A 17,708-nucleotide genomic window follows, 5' to 3' on the forward strand; every position below is an offset into this window, starting at 1 on the left:
GGATGTTTCTCCAAGCAAAAAATAAATAAAGTTGGTATTAAATTTTATGTTTAGTCAACAGGATCCCTGGTACCTGCATCCAATGCTACAACAAAACAGACAATACAGCGGGAATGAAGTCAAGTCGTCCAGACTAATGCAGATTGCAGACACAGTGATTAACGCCTTCACGGATTTCGGTTTTCTTCAGAAATCCCTTGCTCTCAGGCTAAATGACAAAACCGCTCTCCGCCCTAATCCTACTGTCTCCTCTTCACAGCAGCTCTAAAACGGAAAAGCATGATGCATTTTTTACTATTCGGCCCACCTCTAAGGTTGAGAGAGCCAGACTGACTGGTGCGCTGCTGAAAGTACATTAGCGTTTGATGGAGGGGAGGTTTGAGAGCCCGCACCTCTTCTGGTGAGGGATGGATTCGAAAGCCGCTCTAAATGAGGAACGCTGGCTTTTGTTTGCAGCAGAATGGATTGAGGCTTCGTTCATCTGGCATTGTATGTTATTCTGCCTGTAGTTACCCACCAGAGCTACTCTGTTTGTGTGAACTTCATGAACTCCATTAGCTGCTGTGAAAAAATAATAGTAATAATTGGATAAATGCATAACTATAGTTTAAAAAGTCTCTTATGCTCACCATGGCTGCATTAATTTGTAACAAAAAAATAGCAATATTGTAAAATGTATTAAAATTTGATGCAAAGCTGAATTTTTTCATCATTACAGTCTTCAGTGAGACATGATCCTTCAGAAATCATTCTAATATGTTGGTTTGTAGCAGATGGTATTGTATCAGACGTCTCTTCGTTTCCAGAGCGAGATTAGTACATTTTCTGACACTCTGCGTGACACTTGCCATATAAACTGGGACACCAGGAAAAACTGTACACAGAAGTGTGTCTGGAAGTGCAAGGATTTGTGGGATCCATCTGTTTGTGTTCATCACTCAATATGTTTGACTGTGTCGTGGGAGGCCCAAGTGTCCTTCACACACTTCAGAAACACTCTTATGAAGCTGATCCTTTTACCCGGCTTTCATGAAAACAAAATGTGTTTGTCAAACATTGTTTATCCACTTAATATGAAGTCTGGTATGCGACTGTACGTTGACAGTTAGTATTTTGAGTGACTTTTGAGACTGGGACACTATATATGTTTTAGAGCCCGACCGATATGGATTTTTGGGGGCCGATGCCGATGCCGATATTAACTTGAAAAGAGCCGATTTATAAGCCGATATTTTGATTTTGAAAATAAACTGGATATTAGACCCATTTCCTATAAGCTGCACTTACATAACATTCAATGGCAAAATATCTGCCTGTTCTATGTATGTGGGCTGTATAAACCATTTTCCAGAAGGGATTTATGTAAAAAAAAGCCTTAGATTACGGTCTCAATCACTAAACAATTGCACATCAAAAGTATATATTTTTTAACGATCAAAAAACAGTCTGATTTTAAACATTTAACACTTTTACTTTCTTCCAGTTGAAGCTGATTTTAACAGTCTGTGTGTGTACTGTAAATAAATTATAATACTAAAGTTAAAGTTAAAGTATTTGCAGAAGTAGTCCCACACTTTTGCTGCTACATCATTCACCTTTTTCAGCCATCTGTAGGGCAGAAAGAGAGACATAGAAAGAATAAGCATGTGTATTAATAATATCACCATGTATCATTACTCATGTCATCATTAGAATTATAATAATAATAAACAGGGATCTCCTACATAGGCAAAAATTAGAAATATATATATATTTTTTTATTTGTCAAGCAATAGGTATTAACCTCCTTATTTTTAACAATATTATTTCAACATTTTCCTGTTATGTCTGTAAAGCTGCTTTGAAACAATATGTAAGAAAAAAAAAGAAAAGAAAAAAGCGCTTGTTCAGCTCACATTTATTTACATGTCCCCTCTGATTTAATCATTTCTGACGCACCTACTGTAGTTACTGTAACTACACTATATTTGCTCTCACAGACACATTCACAACGGACCCGTATATCTTCTCCTCTTCTCTTTGTGCAGTCTGAATCAAAATGGTTAACGTTAGTGCCATGAACACACCGCTGTCAATTTTGAGAAGAACCACCTTCAAACAAGTTAATAGCAAGCATTTAAGGGGCCTGCTAAAAAGGAAGCTATATTAGCGTTAGAGTAACGTAACCAGCCTGAATTCACCAAATTGTTCCCTGGGCCTGAGGGTAGCCTCTTCTTCCTTGCTTCTCTCTTAATTCTCATCAGCAGGACTAGCGCTATCGCTTGCTTCTTACAACGGGACAGATACATGTTTGCTGCTGACCGAAAAGAGGAACAACAGACTATGAAAGAGCTCCCGCTAAAAGTTTTTAAAACTCCGCCTACGCCATAGCGCAGAGCAGGGCAAATCGCGTTGTATCTGAAGGGCAACGCTAAACCCAGCGGCCAAGCGCTGTGCATACCGCGTCCTGTGTGAAAGGCCCATTACGCGGTCATTATGTGGGAAACACACCGCAATAGAATAAGCACTAAACGCTAACTTTATAGTTCGACCTCTTATTAACGTTCGCGCTCTTCCACTGATAAACATGGTATTAGCTTTGTGGCTAATTTAATATAGCAATGCATTAGCGGCTGTAAGTGATGTTACAGAATATTTAGAAGTGATAATGATAGGACCGTTAACTAGAACTACCACACCGTTTTTATATACAGTGTATGAACTAAATCTACAATCATTTCACATGACGAACAACAGACTCACCTGGGTGGCTTGGCTGATCGCTTTCTTCTTTGTGGATTTCTGGCGCTGTTGCAACTCTGGAGCTGCAGACCGCCCGCTGGTGGGCAAACTATGCAACACTCATAACATGAGTGAAGAATATGAGACTGTTTCTCATGTTTCATCGGCCGTTATAAACGCCGATGCCGATTTAAATGCAATTAGCTCATATCGGCCGATAATATCGGCCGGCCGATATATCGGTCGGGCTCTAATATGTTTATTAGATTTTAAGAATCTATGTACCGTATTTTCCGGAATATAAGTCACACTTTTTTTCATAGCTTGGCTGGTCCTGCGACTTATAGTCAGGTGCGACTTAATTATCAAAATAAATTTGACATGAACCAAGAGAAATGAACCAAGAGAAATCATGACCGTCTCCAGCCGCCAGAGCACCCTCTCGTGGCTGTAGACAGTAATGTTTTCTCTTAGTTCTTGGTTCTAAATAAATGCAACTTATAGTCCAGTGCGACTTATATATGTTTTTTTTTGTCGTCATGACGTATTTTTGGACTGATGCGACTTATACTTAGGTGCGACTTATAGTCCGAAAAATATGGTAAATGATTGACTGTCCACAATGTGTATCGCAACTTCTCAATTCTGGTTTGTGTGTCCATGGCGCACACTCGTTTTTATTCAGTATGTGCATTGGTTTCTATGGCATTGATGTTGTGTTGGTATGTCTATGCTAAAAAAACGTTACAACGTGACGACATGTTGACGTCCCATTGGATTATAATAAGGGATTCAATACTGCGTCTTATGAGGCAGCGGCAGAAATGTAGGAAGCTGCATAATGTACGCAACTTTATTCTATGCTTCTGTCTCCGCCGTTCTCAGAACTCAAAGATGTGGGTAGACTAGCAGTGTATTGTCATTTTGCGCTTGACTCGCTATTCAAAACAACGCAACTGTTTCCGCAAGGACGTTCTGCATGTTTTCGGCCAACAACATCTGACGTGTTTGTGTGTTTATGTTCCATGAGAATGTGAAAAGGTCAGCCTGAAATGCATTTCCAGAAATTTTATTTGAATTTGCAAAATTCAGATTTCATGTAGTTCGTTGCCATTCAGACTATCTAATTATGATCGTATTTCAATTGGATCTGCACAAAAATTGGATATGGGCTGACAGTCTGAACAAGGCATAAGTCTCCATGATATTGTTGTCCTTAGATATGAATTGAGTTCTTCATTCAGAGTAATTCTGGCCATTTGTTTGTGAAAACCTAAGACTGATCGCTGACAAATATATAATCCATGCACCTAACTCGTTGCACATTACAGGATGAGTTAGTCGTCGAAGTTTGATACTTTGGTTAGGGGTTTGTTGTTGGCAACTTGGCAACCACCACTCTGACTGCGTTTTGTATTGGCAGTATTTTAGTACCAGATGGTAGCATTTATTACAAATATTTCTGAATCAAAAGCTGTTAAATGGTAACTTAGACACATAATGCAATCCCATTTGGCACGCGTGCCTGCCCACTGATGTCAGACCAGCCCAGTCACATCCTCAGCAGTCACACATACAACACCTGAACTGGTCACTGAACAGCATATGAAATCAAAGGCTAATTTGCATACATCCTCCACACCTCAGAAGCCGTGATGGATGCAGGTAAATGGCCCATTTAGTTCATTTAGCGTGGCTGCAGGCAGTGTGCCCAGACTGAGAAGGAGAGTCCAGAGTGTTTAGGTAGAATGCACTTCAAATGAGGGCACAGCTAACACAACACACAACTGCTTTCTGTCTTATCAATTCTTTTTATTGTTGCCTTGAGGCTATCATAAGAACATCTTGCCAAAGTTTGCATCAGATTCTGAAAGTACAGGATTTCTCTCAGGGGAATCCAATGCATGATGCTGAGCTTTAATGCTTTGAACGAGGAAAGCTTTTTGGGGTGTTTAAAATGTCATGAGGGTGAGTAAATAGTGGTGAAACTATCCTTTTAATGTGCTATTCCTTTAAAGGATGTTAGGAATCATTCTTACAATGATTCTCTTCAAAAATCACCCACCCTCTTCTTTGTTAAAGGGGCAGTTCACCCAAAAGTGACAATCCCGTCATCGTTTACTCATCCAGTTAATTTCCTTTTTCCATTTTTTTTTTTGTTTTTTTTTTTTTTTTTACACAAAAGAATATGTTTTGAAGAATGTTGGAATGCATAGTAAATACTATATACTGCATATGTTTTGAACAATGGCATGCTACTACATTGTTTTGTGCTTTTCACATTTAGACAAATATATAGAGAAAATTAGCATGCTATGAACATTTTACATAATATATACTCTAGGAATAGTTAAACTACTGAGGCAGCATGTTATTCTGAGTCTCTGTGAGGTTTGGTGGGAGAGATGTTCTCTATTAAGCACGCTGCCATCTAGTGTTTCGATAGATTAAGTGCAGTTTTAATGATGGACAGCAAAATGTTTCTGTAAATCAAATATAGAGGACGTATGTTGTTTCACTGCATTTCCATTTGGAATATCCTTCAGTAAAAAACTGCTCCCCTTCCATAAATCCAGATTTATAAGCATTTTCTGCTTGTTTGTTTAGCAAATTATTGAGACACGAATATAAAACCTGCTGGCGTGGATCCATTTGGCTTGCAGTTTGTTTATTTGGCATGACAAGACAAAATTCAGAATGGCAGGAAGAGGTACGGCCCTACGGACTCCAGCAGCCGCCATCCCTTTAATGGGAATGTTTCTATATAGATGCAAGATGCAAATGTCTTAATTTAGCCTATAGCGTTAGCATACTAAATATGCAGATTGAAAGTTGATTTGATACTAGGCAAATACCAAGTGTATAATGACTGTCTTCTGTTATGTTTGCAGACATAAAGTCAGTGGATCCTCTTGGGTTGGTTTACTGACCTGCTTTCTCTGCTAAGGGTTAACTTGCCCTCAGCTAGCATGTCAGCTAGCATTAATTGCGCTTATCACACACACACGCACACCCACCTCACACACACACATGCATCTCAAAGGGTACAACTATTTGCTTCATAGCCGTGCAACTCATTTTGCTAGCGGGCATCACAAAAAAAAAAAAAATGCTAATTAGACAAGCTATTTGCCTTAATTAAAATGTAATTTCCTCTCAGGATGTGCCATATTTGTCTCTCTTCTCTTATGTTAATAAAATATTTCTGTTTATTAATATTTCTGCTAAAGATTTGTTATAAAACTGTTGACACCAAACTGTTAAAAGTAGTTGTCGTGTTGCAAGTTAGCCTGAGCTAGCATAGCCAGTTAGCACATGTACATCTGCATCTGCTGTGTACAAACATCTGATAGACATCTCTAAGATGTCACTTTTACATTCATTCTAAATCATAAACGTCTTAAAGACCTTTTCTATATGTCTATTTTTTTTTTATAGGAAATGTCCTATAGACGTACTGCAGATGAACAAACACTCTAAAAAATACGTCTAGCAGATGTAATGCAGAAGTCAAATGTGCTGTCAGGGTAGCAGATGTGAACATCACATCCTAAAATAGGCATTACAAAATGGTAATTTCTGTTGTGTTGCAAGTTAGCATTTTTAAGCCAAGCACCTGTACACATATGGATTAAATGACCATGTTGTAATTTTTATTTTTGGATATTTAGAATCCATTTCTATTGTGTACCAAGTCTGCATTGGTTAGCCTAGTTGTTAAATATGTCACAAAATAATATGTTTTTGGGTGTTAAGTGTTTATTTTTGTTGCGTAACAAGTTAGCATTGGTTAGGCTAGTAGCTAATATGTTAAATAAGGATATAACGACATACATAATGTTACGTTTAAAATACGAAATATGAGTAACTGCATTTCTTTTTTTCTTTTTTTACATTTTAAATGGGTGGTAATCAAATTATAGTTAAATGTATTTAAGGTCACCAAAGTGATTACTTTGAATGTCATTTATTTAATTCAGTGTAATACATACACACATATATATATATATATATATATATATATATATATATATATATATATATATATATATATTAGTGAGGCAACTGGTGATTCTGATACCTTTTGTGATACTGATGCTGATACTTTATGCAGTTCAGAAACAATAACTTATTAAGTGACTTACATTAAAGAACAGTATTGTCTGATATGCTCTATATATCAAACAAATATAGTTCCATTTGCTTTAAATGCATTAATGTCACCCATTATTATTTAGAGGTTAACATGTTGATAACAAGTTAATATGCCCTATACCTTAAATATTACTAATAGTATTTAGATTATGTTACTAAACTTCAGAAATCTTACGAAATATGTTAGAAAATACTTTTTAGAGCGTGCATTTTGTGATCTGTAGTGAAATGCATTTTAAAAGGAACCTTCCCAACCCTGTTTATATAGTACATTTTTATGTTTAAGGCTTATTTTTGGATACTATTCCGTACTTTACCAATGAAAGGGAGTTTGATTTTTTTTCCATTCAGCATAAAACAGTAAAACAGTCCTGTGTGTGTTTTGGGGGATTTAGTTTCTGTGTTATAGATGTTTCAACTTTTTAAGGTATTATCAGTTGTTTGTAGACAAATAAGATGTGTTCTGCATGATTTGCTCTATTACAGACATCCTGGCGACCTACATGTTAACTGACCAGCAAATTGTACTTTGTTTTACAGCATTAGGGCCATCACAGTGCCATTTCTGATGCCATTAATAGTCTTCCGTATTCTAGACACATATTGTTTATGTCGTTCAGTCTTTTAGTGGGATTAACTCATGAAAAGCTCTTTTAATAGCTATTGAATTATTCACTAAATGCAGACCTCTGGCGGCACTCGCATGTTTTCTTGGAAACTGCCGAAGGAGCCTCCTAACAAGCATTAAATATTAAACCGTGATCTTTGAAAATAAATAACAAACGGTACAGTGTCATCAGAAATGGGCGAATTAAGTGTCTAATTGTTAATACTGATATTTTGGTGTCTTGAGAACAATGCCATTGAGATATTGTAATCCACTGTTGCTTTCAGATGCTGATTTCCTACAAATCGACAAGTGTTTACTCAGATCGGGTATAACATTTTTTTAGTTTGCACAGAAAAGCAATTGTAGCTACTGCTGTATGAATACATAATGAATACAGAACCTCCTTTCTGATTTAGAACCATTCAGCATCTGTGAAACACTAATTCAGCTCCTCAGGCAAAGTAGTCTGAGTAAGCAAAATGGTATACAAATAAATGTATGCAACATGCAATATCATATTTGTCATCTAAATCATCGTCTGTTCCAATTGAGTGGTTTCCTGGAGCAGGGATGAAGCAGGTTCCATGGTAACACCGCGAACAGTTTGTTTCTTGACGAGATGTTGGAAAGAGCAGACGTGGATATCAGTTTGGCCCCGTCAGATGTCTGTGTACAGCAGCGAAACAAGCCAGACAGGATCATGTCGCACAGATACAGATGGATTCAGAGAAATTACTCAGCTTTGTTCTGGGGATTTCATCTGGTCTGCCTGTCTGATCATTATAATCTCATCCTTATATAATGAAATGGCCAACGAATGGTTTATTTTTCAGTTTGGGGGACACTTTGACTGAATTAAGAGCATTTACATGTGGACTAAGGAGTTATTTTACGAATGTGCTTCCTTTAAAAAATATCTCTATTTTACACATATACACGTTTATGCTCAATCTTTGGCTCTTAATGTTCATATGAATAGCCATTTGCAAGTTTACCTCTTTAATGTGATGTATTCCTTGATTGAAATGGGATAATCAATGAGAAATGCTGAACAAGAATTAATTTTATCCATCTGGAATGGATTGGATTGGTAAAACTGGGGATATGAAGCCAGAGCTTGAAAATCAATGCAATTTGTTGTATTTTCATAATGGATTATAGTTACTTTTTACTTTACTTTTTTATTTGCTTAGTTTCTTTCACATAAATAGTGCACACAGTGAGACCAGGAATGTATTTTAAGAAAGTCATGTTGGCTTTTTCCCATGTGATGCCCATGTCGCAATGGTTACGGAGAAATATCCGCTCTTGGAAAGCTGGAATCAGCGAAGCTTTTTCATCAGCGTGGATTCGATAATTCCCTGGGATGCTCTGTCTAGGTTACCATGGCAATTCAGAATATATCTGCTTTTAAAGCCTCACATGTCCGTTTCTGCTATTCTGGAATGCATTCATTGAAAATAAATCCTATTATTTCCACTGCGCTGCTCTACCCATCTGCACTGTGGAGGCACCATGGTGCCATATACGTACTGTGATGCTGAATCAGTGTTACAAATAACATAGATAATTATACATTTAAGTGAAAATTGTATTTGTAAAATTGTTTGTATTTTGTTTATTAAAACCCTATTTGGAGGAAAACATACTCACCAAGGAAGAAAACGATGTGCCCCGCCCCCCAAAAAAGCAGTCATACCCATTTTGTTCTACTGAACCCAGCGGCAAAAGCATGGACTACAGATGACCTGAATATGATAGCAGCTTTGTCTTTATCTTTGGCTAATCTCTGAACAACAGCAAAATGTCCAGCTTTTATGTACAGCTTCGAGTGAATTGATAACTGAGCCATTCCTCAGATTTCATCAGATTAAAAACAAATGTATGGAGAATACAAAGAGTTCCCTCCTGACGAAAGCCAACAATTATTCATCCCTATTCTATTGAATTTACAGATTTAATCTGTTTTAATTGTGATGTTCCCTTGCGATAATATATTTTGTAACTGTACTTTTTGCTTTTGTATATTTTGTGAATATGTTATGGAAGCCCGTTTCCACCACAGAATATAAAATTGTAAAAAAGGTTATTGCAACTTTTTTTCTCGCAATTCTGAATCTTTTTCACAGAGTAATGAGATATAAACTTGCGATTGTGAGTTGTAAAGTCTGAATTGCATGATTTAAACAAAAAAATCTCACAAAATTATGTCTCTGTGGCACAATGAACCCATTCAGTGTTGCCAAATTGAAAATTTCCAAGTATCGTACATGAAGTTCAAAATTATCGTATTTGGAAGAAAATTATCGTACACGAGTCAAAAGAGTTATTTATCTATTCTAAACCAACAACATTTTGACACGACCTGCAAATTACCACAATAGATAACAAGGCGTATTGTTGGATGGAAGCAGTGAGACAAAATACTATCCTATTATTTTCAGTGACTGTTTGCATCGCGGCGCATATTAAAACATATTAAAATGATTTTTAACACTTGCTTTGTCGCGTCCAGTGAAGAAGGAATTTAGCTGTTTCTGCATGGTGCACTTAACTCTACATATGTGCCGCTGTCATCGGAATCCTGTGTGTTGCCAGATGTTGAGGAAGTTCTTGCTGTCATGGACCGCAACTAGTGCTCGTTGGCTTTAAAGCAGGGCAGTCTCCTGCAATTCTTAACACATTCTTAGGTGCACACAAACGCATTTAGAGTGTCTGTAATGAGCCAATTTCGTGTATGAGTGAAGAAGCCCTATGACTGCTACTACCATCATTTAAATTTTCTTACAATTCTGAAAATATTGTACATTACGGGATTTTTTTCATTATTGATCGTACATCGTACAGAGGTAAAATACGATAATTACGATAACAATGAACCCATTTTTCTGTTTTTTGAGCAGTAAAAACAGCCTGGCACAGCAACACAGACTCGGCCAATAGCATGAGCTGGGGGTGGGGCTTTCTAACCAATGGTAGACGGGGGGAGTGTTTTGGGAAATCGTTCGTTCTGTCTTGTGGTTTATTTTGAATGCATTCTCTCTGAACTCTTTTAATACATCTCTTAACTAGTTTTTCTCTTCTATTTTCTCTTTTCCCAGTGGTCTGTAGTGTCCGGGGATCTGTGTCACATGGTCTGACTCTAGAGCTTGGGGAAACGGTTCATATCCTGGAAAAGTGTGAAGGTAAGTCATTCTCTGGATGTTTTTGGAAATGGGTGTTGATGGAAAACCTTGAAATATATAAGGGATTTTCCATGAATAAAGTAGAAATTGGTGTCTCAATTGTCAAAGATGTCATTAATATTTTTCCTAATTTTATTGGAAATGTAAGTTGATAATAATTTCAATCCGACGCTTGGTCCAAAACTATCTCATCATACAGAATGACAGCTAAATTTAGTTTAAAAATCAACACTGTTGCCATTCATTCATACATTCTTTTATTTCAATTAATTTATTTTTTAGTTCATGTTTACTTCATGTTTGTTTAATAAAATATAATTAAATAAAATACATTTTAGAACGTTTTTTGTAACCTCTCCATGGAAAGTGCCAGGAGACATACAAACATTTGCCACCCACTCTCTCTAGTTCAGTGTGTCTTAAATATTATAAGAAAAATTCTCCTGTGTCTGCGTTTTTCACTCAGTGTGTAACTTGTGCTGCCGGCAGTCTTTACTTTTGGAACCAGAATGATTCTGAATACTTAAATGTAACCGAGAGACTTTCAGGGCGCCTCTAGGGTAACCATGTAACAGTTTTTCCCGCCTTCAGAACAGTAATGCATGTTTGATTAGCATATATTCAGAATCAGGTAGACTTTAAGTAATCTAAAGCTTCTTCAAAGTTAGAGCTTTGTAAGTTTTCGTTTTATTTCTTGACTTTTTGCACCTCAGTCCTGCAGATGCAGTTAATGGGATTGTTATGTACCCATTTTAGGACAAGGGCTCTGATTCATGGATGTCTCATCGATTGCTTTGATGAAACTTGTAAATCTACACCCTGGCCTGGATGTGCTGGCTCGCTCAGATACAGGGACTGATCATGTGATATTAGCAGTGGCTCGTCAATCCTGCAGTATTGATCGAGAGTTCACTCACTTTTTCCATGAGAAATCTTCCTTTATCAGGAATACTGTGAGAAGAAGTAGATGAAGCAAGATCTTGAAGAAAGACATTGATGGTCTCCCTAGGCTTCTAAAACATCTTGCAAATCACCTTTTATCTGAGTCATTTCTTCTCAATCAGTTTACTTTGAGACTAGCTAGATCTCCCAGTGGAAATGTTATTGCTTTGGATTGCTCAGCAATGAGGCATAAAATAGAATCAAATGAAACGATTCTTGACATGCTGTAATAGAATAGAGCTATGAATTGAATGTGGACCATCCAGATCATTTGGTCTTGAAAGAATTTAATGGAAAATATCATAGTGAAATCTGATCTACTGTTTGACTTCAATTTGCAAACTTTGGTTTCTTGGCAGATCTAAGCCGGTTTGAGACATTTTTGAGATCTTTAGATAACAGGAAGGAGCTTCAACATCACTAAATTTATATAAAAAATAAATACATTTTATTTTATTTATTTTATTTTTCACAACTGAGTTGACTTCTCTCTTTATGAGTCCTATATTAATACAATTTGAAATGCAATGCACAAATTTGCTTCCAGGTAACAGAGTTTTCATAGATTTTCCCCTCTGGGTCCTGAAAGAAAAGTGGCTCGATTTCAGAGTGTCGCAGTTTAAAGTTCAGTAATAAAAAATGCTCGTTCCCGAGAGCTGTCAATGGTCATGTCTACAGCCTGATATTCAGAGCCCGCAGGCAAAGAGTGAGAGATGCATGCCGCATTGTACCTCAGCCAGTGAAATACAGCCTTTTAAAGGAGGAAGAAATATGTTTCAGTCTGCAAAAGTGGCAAAACATAAAACCCTGCCATTCAACCTCAGGTGTTTGACTGGTAGAGTGAGTGAATTTAAGTAGTCTTTTTTGCTTTTTGTAAAGTTGGTTTATAACTGAAAGTCATGACATTTGCCAAGTGTGGTTTCAGAATTTTTTGCGACTGCAGTTACAGATAGAGGGTCTTTTTGGGGCTTGATAGTAAAATTCACAGTCTTATTTCATTCTATGGGAAATAGCAACTTGGACTTTCTTTAAAATTTCTCATTTCACGTTCAAAGAAAACAAGAAAGAATATTTGAAGCAACAGGGTGCATGTGCTTCACTGCACGTTCTGAAGGACTGGATGTGTATGGATGGACAAACTGATTGTGTGTGTTGGGCAGTGGATTATTCGCAGGTCACCAGGTGAGGGAAGCGTTTGGCCTCAAGGGCTGGGATAATCAGTCCTCTGATTCACGGGGTTAGCAGTTTGCTGTACGTATTGATTGTTTTGCTGCAGTGCCATGCTTTTGAGGTAATGGATGCCTGAAAAATCGAAGCTTTTCAAAGCTCTGGGATCTGGAGTGTCGCGGTGGCCGGCAGTGGCTCGCAGTCTGACTGGACCGCTCTGTTTTGAGAACTGAGGATTTTTGCAGTGTCATGCACTGGGAGCTTACGTTACAAGAGTGTGTCTGAAGACTTGACAGGATATTGGACTGGTTATGCTAATTGTGAGTTTCCTTTTAACTGTAAACAGCCCCAGTCCAATACTGCCCTACAAAGCAAAAAGGCAGTAACTACGCAGAGTGCAGAACTGAGAAAAATGACTTAAAAGTTATCCTGTCATCCAGCCTAAGTAGTTACTGTACAAACAACTACCATTTTTCTCCAAAACAACATTTTGTCACATAACAAAGGATGCCTTGCATGTCATGAAAATGACAATAACTAATTTTTGACCAAAAATGCAGTTACTGCCTTTTTGCTTTGTAGGGCAGAATACTGATGTTTAAGAAAAAAAAAGGAGATTTAGTATACTCTAAACTGTGAAAAGAGCTAGAATAGAAAATAATAGGTAGGATAGTAATACAGTTATGTAAAGACAGATAGATCGATGGCTATTATTAATCCCAAAAGGTGGGAAAACCTCTTGAGATAGACATGTCACCATCACAGCTGTGAACATGAACAATCTTGACAGCTCAACAAGTCCCTGCAGTCTACACCTGTTGAGAGACACCGACAGAGATGACACATTTCATCAGGTGGTGGTCTGTTTGTTGGCAGCTGTGTGTTGATGCTGAGTTTCCTCATGTCCACATGGAAGCCTCACGCCAGCAAACTTGAGCCGTCTGCTAATTCATCACAGCTAATGCCTAGAGACAGCCTCTAGCACAAACACTTCCGAATACTGTTTTTATATGACACTGGCAATATTTAGTGGTTTTCTTGCATGGATTCTTCTCTAGAGAAGACCTCATCATCTTGTTTGCTAGTTACTGTGCATTAGCTTGTAGCAAGCTAATGGCAAAACCATTTGCACAATGCTAATACGGAAAAATGCACTGACAGTCCTATACCAGATCCTATACAGCATTGCCAATTTGTGTCACACAACCTGACACAAGACCTTCATCCAAATGTTCATTAGCTAATATCGTCACTCGTTTTGGTGCTACATGGAAATTGACAATGGAAACGGCTAACGTTGACTGACGTAGCCCACTTGTTCCTTGCATAAACCAGATAACTATTACAAAGTGCACCTCCTCCATTCTCAAGATGCACCTTGGGAGAATACTAACAAAGATAGACTGCCATGATTAATGCGGCAGAGTCTGGGTTGCGTTCGAGACAGATGGCCACAGGTGTGAGCGACATTAGCAGCCAAGCTTATGAATATTTTCCACGGTTGTCAAAGCAGATTGTTTACAAATGGCTATATTAATGATCACATCACACACCAACAATTTCACTTCCCGTTTTGCACAGATTCTCTCCTGAGCCCAAACGTCCCACCATCACAAAGTTAGTCGGGCTTGTTAAAGCATCACTATTATTGTTAAAAGTTGACAATCTGAGCAATCTCTTAACCCTAAAGCCTCTCATTTGTCTTTGATAAGATAGTCCCGCCCTAAAGTCACGCCATTGGTGGATCTCTTGTTGCTTTGTTGGACTGGTCAGAATGATCAAACATTGTTTTGAATATGCCTCAGTGTTTATATTGTTCTGGGAAATCAACCAACGAGTGAAAGTCTGTTACCACGGTAAAAAGTGTGCTCTTCATCTTAATCATTAAAAAGTTAGTTTGAAAAGGTTATAAAAAGACTTGCTGTACAGGCAGTGTAGAAAAAAAAGAAGTGTTTTTATTCTAGGCGACTATTTAGTCATGATTAAATGTGCTGTTATATAGCCCTTTACGTGGCTTTGGTTGCTAACAGCTGGCTTTCTTACTGTAATAATAAGGTGACATACTGTGCAGAGACTTAAGATTTGAATGTTTTGAGCTTGTTTATTATGGACTGAAAGCTTATTATGATGTTGGTGGGGTTCTGTAGCAGTGTGGTTAATCTGAATATTTCAGAGATGTTCTGGACATCAGCCAGTGAAATCGATGGCCCTGACCTTAGTGTACTATAAGATCCGCTCTTTATCTTCCACCTCATCTAAAAGATATGGCCTTCAACATAGCCTAGTTGCTGTGAAAATGTGATTCGATGCATTAGGAACGCATTGAAGTACCTTTTCAGAGTCAAAAAGTCAAGTGTATGTGTGCATGCAGCATACAGTTAAGTATGTTGACAAAAAACGAATTGACATTTGGATATATATAGGCCAGGACACCTGGTTGAGTAAGATGCCCCCAAATAAATGTTAAATGTCCCTTTTGACTGTAGGGTATGCTACATTTCATCTCAATGCATTTATTGAATGCCTATGATATTGCGTCTGAATAGAAACATTTTTGAGATGTATTTCACCTGAAAAGTTATTTTATGTCCGGGATATTTTTTTTTTCATTATTATTATTATTATTTTTATTTTTATTTTTATTTTTTATGGACATTGCATAATCTCATACTGCATAAACTCAAAATGGTTATGTTACGTCACGTAAATTCAAAAAAAATAAAAATAAATAAATTGTCAGTTTGATTTTACGGTAATTAATTGATTATTATTATTATTATTATTATTATTATTATTATTATTGTTATTAGAATGTTCAATGTTTCTCAATTGACATTTCTGTTTTGTCTATTACAGGATGGTACCGAGGATTTTCCACCAAGAAACCCACAATCAAGGTAAGCCGATTCATTTTTCACACTCAGTGTAGTGTGGGTTCTACAATCCACCCAGTATGCCGTTTGTTTCGTCGTTGATCTGCAGTGAATGTTTGAATGTCAAGTAAACAACAAAGATCTACTGTTGACCTGAGGTTGTGACACGTGCCTGTTCAGACACAGCCACGGAAAGCAGGGAATATACAAATAATAAAATATAGCCATGCATTTTCGACAGCTGTGACTAATATATATAACTCTACAATTTTCATAGTCATGAAAATAAAGAAATAAAGAAAAAAATAAAGAAAACTCTTTGAATGAGAAGGTGTGTCCAAACTTTTGGTCTGAAAATATATATAGGAAGAAATAGACAATGAAATAAATTAGGGATAACAAAGGATACAAACATTTATTTCTGAATAAGGATTTATTCTAATATTTTCTAATTCCAGTTGTCAAATTTTAAGACTAAATTGCCATTTTAAATTGAACTGATTATCATGTAATGTCATGCTTAAATGTTATGTATAATCTGATATGGATAAATAGGCAAGTTTTGGATGTCAGACGTTCATAGCACATTCAACATATTGTTAATGAAAATGAAATGAAAATCTGTTAATAAAACAGATTTCTGCATAAAACAATCTCATGTAAATTACACGCATAGAAGCTGTTCAAAAGATTCAGTTTCCTTAAACCCCACCTTTCGGTAGCATACTGTGTTCTGATTGGTCAACTAACCAATAACTCGATGCTTTTTCTTCTGTGTGTGCGTATTCAAGCCGCACGCTTCAGTTTGAATCTGAATAGCGCGTTCAGCGCGGGGGCGTGGTCACATTAGATATAATGAAGAGAGACATGAAAAACAGACATCGCGTTGTTTTCGTATGGATTACTTTATCACAGAATATCTGTTAGCAGCACTTTCTATAGATATCTCTCTCATGTATCTTCGTTGAGTATTCACGGAGTTACACTTCATTTTAATGACGTGTTTGTAAATGAAGATCAGCGCAGAGAAAGGCTGAAGACAGCACACAAACTGATAAGATGCTCGGGAGAAAACAAACACATAACTTCATAATCATACTTTGCTTTGTGATTCGGAGATGCTCGTTGTTCTAAATAAAGCTGGTAATGAACCCTCTTTTATGGACAAACGCTTTGAAAATCCCGCTGTACTCACCGAGATTAGAAAAGCAGTCATCAGTGAAATGTTGTGAACCGAACAAAAGGGATTTGTTGTTCTGCTCTGGTATTGTGGTGAAAATGAATTTTAGCCATCGGTTCTTCTGATCTTCATTCTTTAAAAGTGAAAATAAAACAAACTTGCCTTTACAATTAAAAACACACTGTCTCCTCGACATGAAGCTCTCACACCAACCAGAGCGTCTGTGTGGGGGGTGGGGCAGGTCAGAGTTACGTTTCTCCCAAGACGGTAGGCGGAGATTATTATGCAAAGTGCTCCTAGTGACGTACATAGAGATGGGCAAAAGATTTGAAATCTATAACGACTCATTTCAGCGATTCAGAGTCGACTCCTTACTTTAGAAGACAATAACTTTATAAATCGTGTACTTTTTGGTTTAATTACTTTGCACATTGTTTACACTGATGGACAGCTACATCATACACTGTAATAAAGGTAATTTTAGATTTCCCATCTGTGTGGCTGTTTAAAGAACAAATTTCAATGTAAAACTTTTATTTCTTTGCAATCAATTTACACATAAATGTATTCTCTTAATGAATGTCAGCGTCAGTTTATGCTTTTTTAATGTAAAAAAACATAGACATGTTATGCATCAAGCAATGAAAACAGATTAGAAAAAATAATTAGAAGAATTAGAAAAAAATGGTTTGCAAATTATTCGCAAATCCTTTCTAGCATAAATTGCCGATCATGCAACACAAACACGATGGTACGACACAAATTTCTATTCAAATCATTCATAAAATTTGTTTACAGAACGCGTAAATTGTACATAAATTGTTACATCATACAGCACAAACATTCATTTAAGAAATAATGTACAAAATTGCTGT

At 37.0% G+C, this 17,708-nt stretch overlaps 1 protein-coding gene across 7 annotated transcripts in view; it reads left to right on the top strand.

Moving 5' to 3' along the window:
- Nucleotides 1-17,708, top strand: part of LOC127943262 (dedicator of cytokinesis protein 3) — a 165,251-nt gene that overhangs the window by 38,522 nt on the left and 109,021 nt on the right. For all 7 annotated transcript variants that reach the window (XR_008149612.1, XM_052539586.1, XM_052539591.1 and 4 more), the window contains exons 2-3: nucleotides 10,588-10,671; nucleotides 15,637-15,677. Coding sequence is in view for 6 of the 7 variants with exons in the window: in XM_052539586.1 (XP_052395546.1) it covers nucleotides 10,588-10,671; nucleotides 15,637-15,677 (125 nt within the window). In the remaining variant the exon portion in view is untranslated. The remainder of the gene's footprint in view (nucleotides 1-10,587; nucleotides 10,672-15,636; nucleotides 15,678-17,708) is intronic.

This window comes from Carassius gibelio, chromosome A22 (genome assembly GCF_023724105.1).
Source record: "Carassius gibelio isolate Cgi1373 ecotype wild population from Czech Republic chromosome A22, carGib1.2-hapl.c, whole genome shotgun sequence".
Classification (NCBI taxonomy): domain Eukaryota; kingdom Metazoa; phylum Chordata; class Actinopteri; order Cypriniformes; family Cyprinidae; genus Carassius; species Carassius gibelio.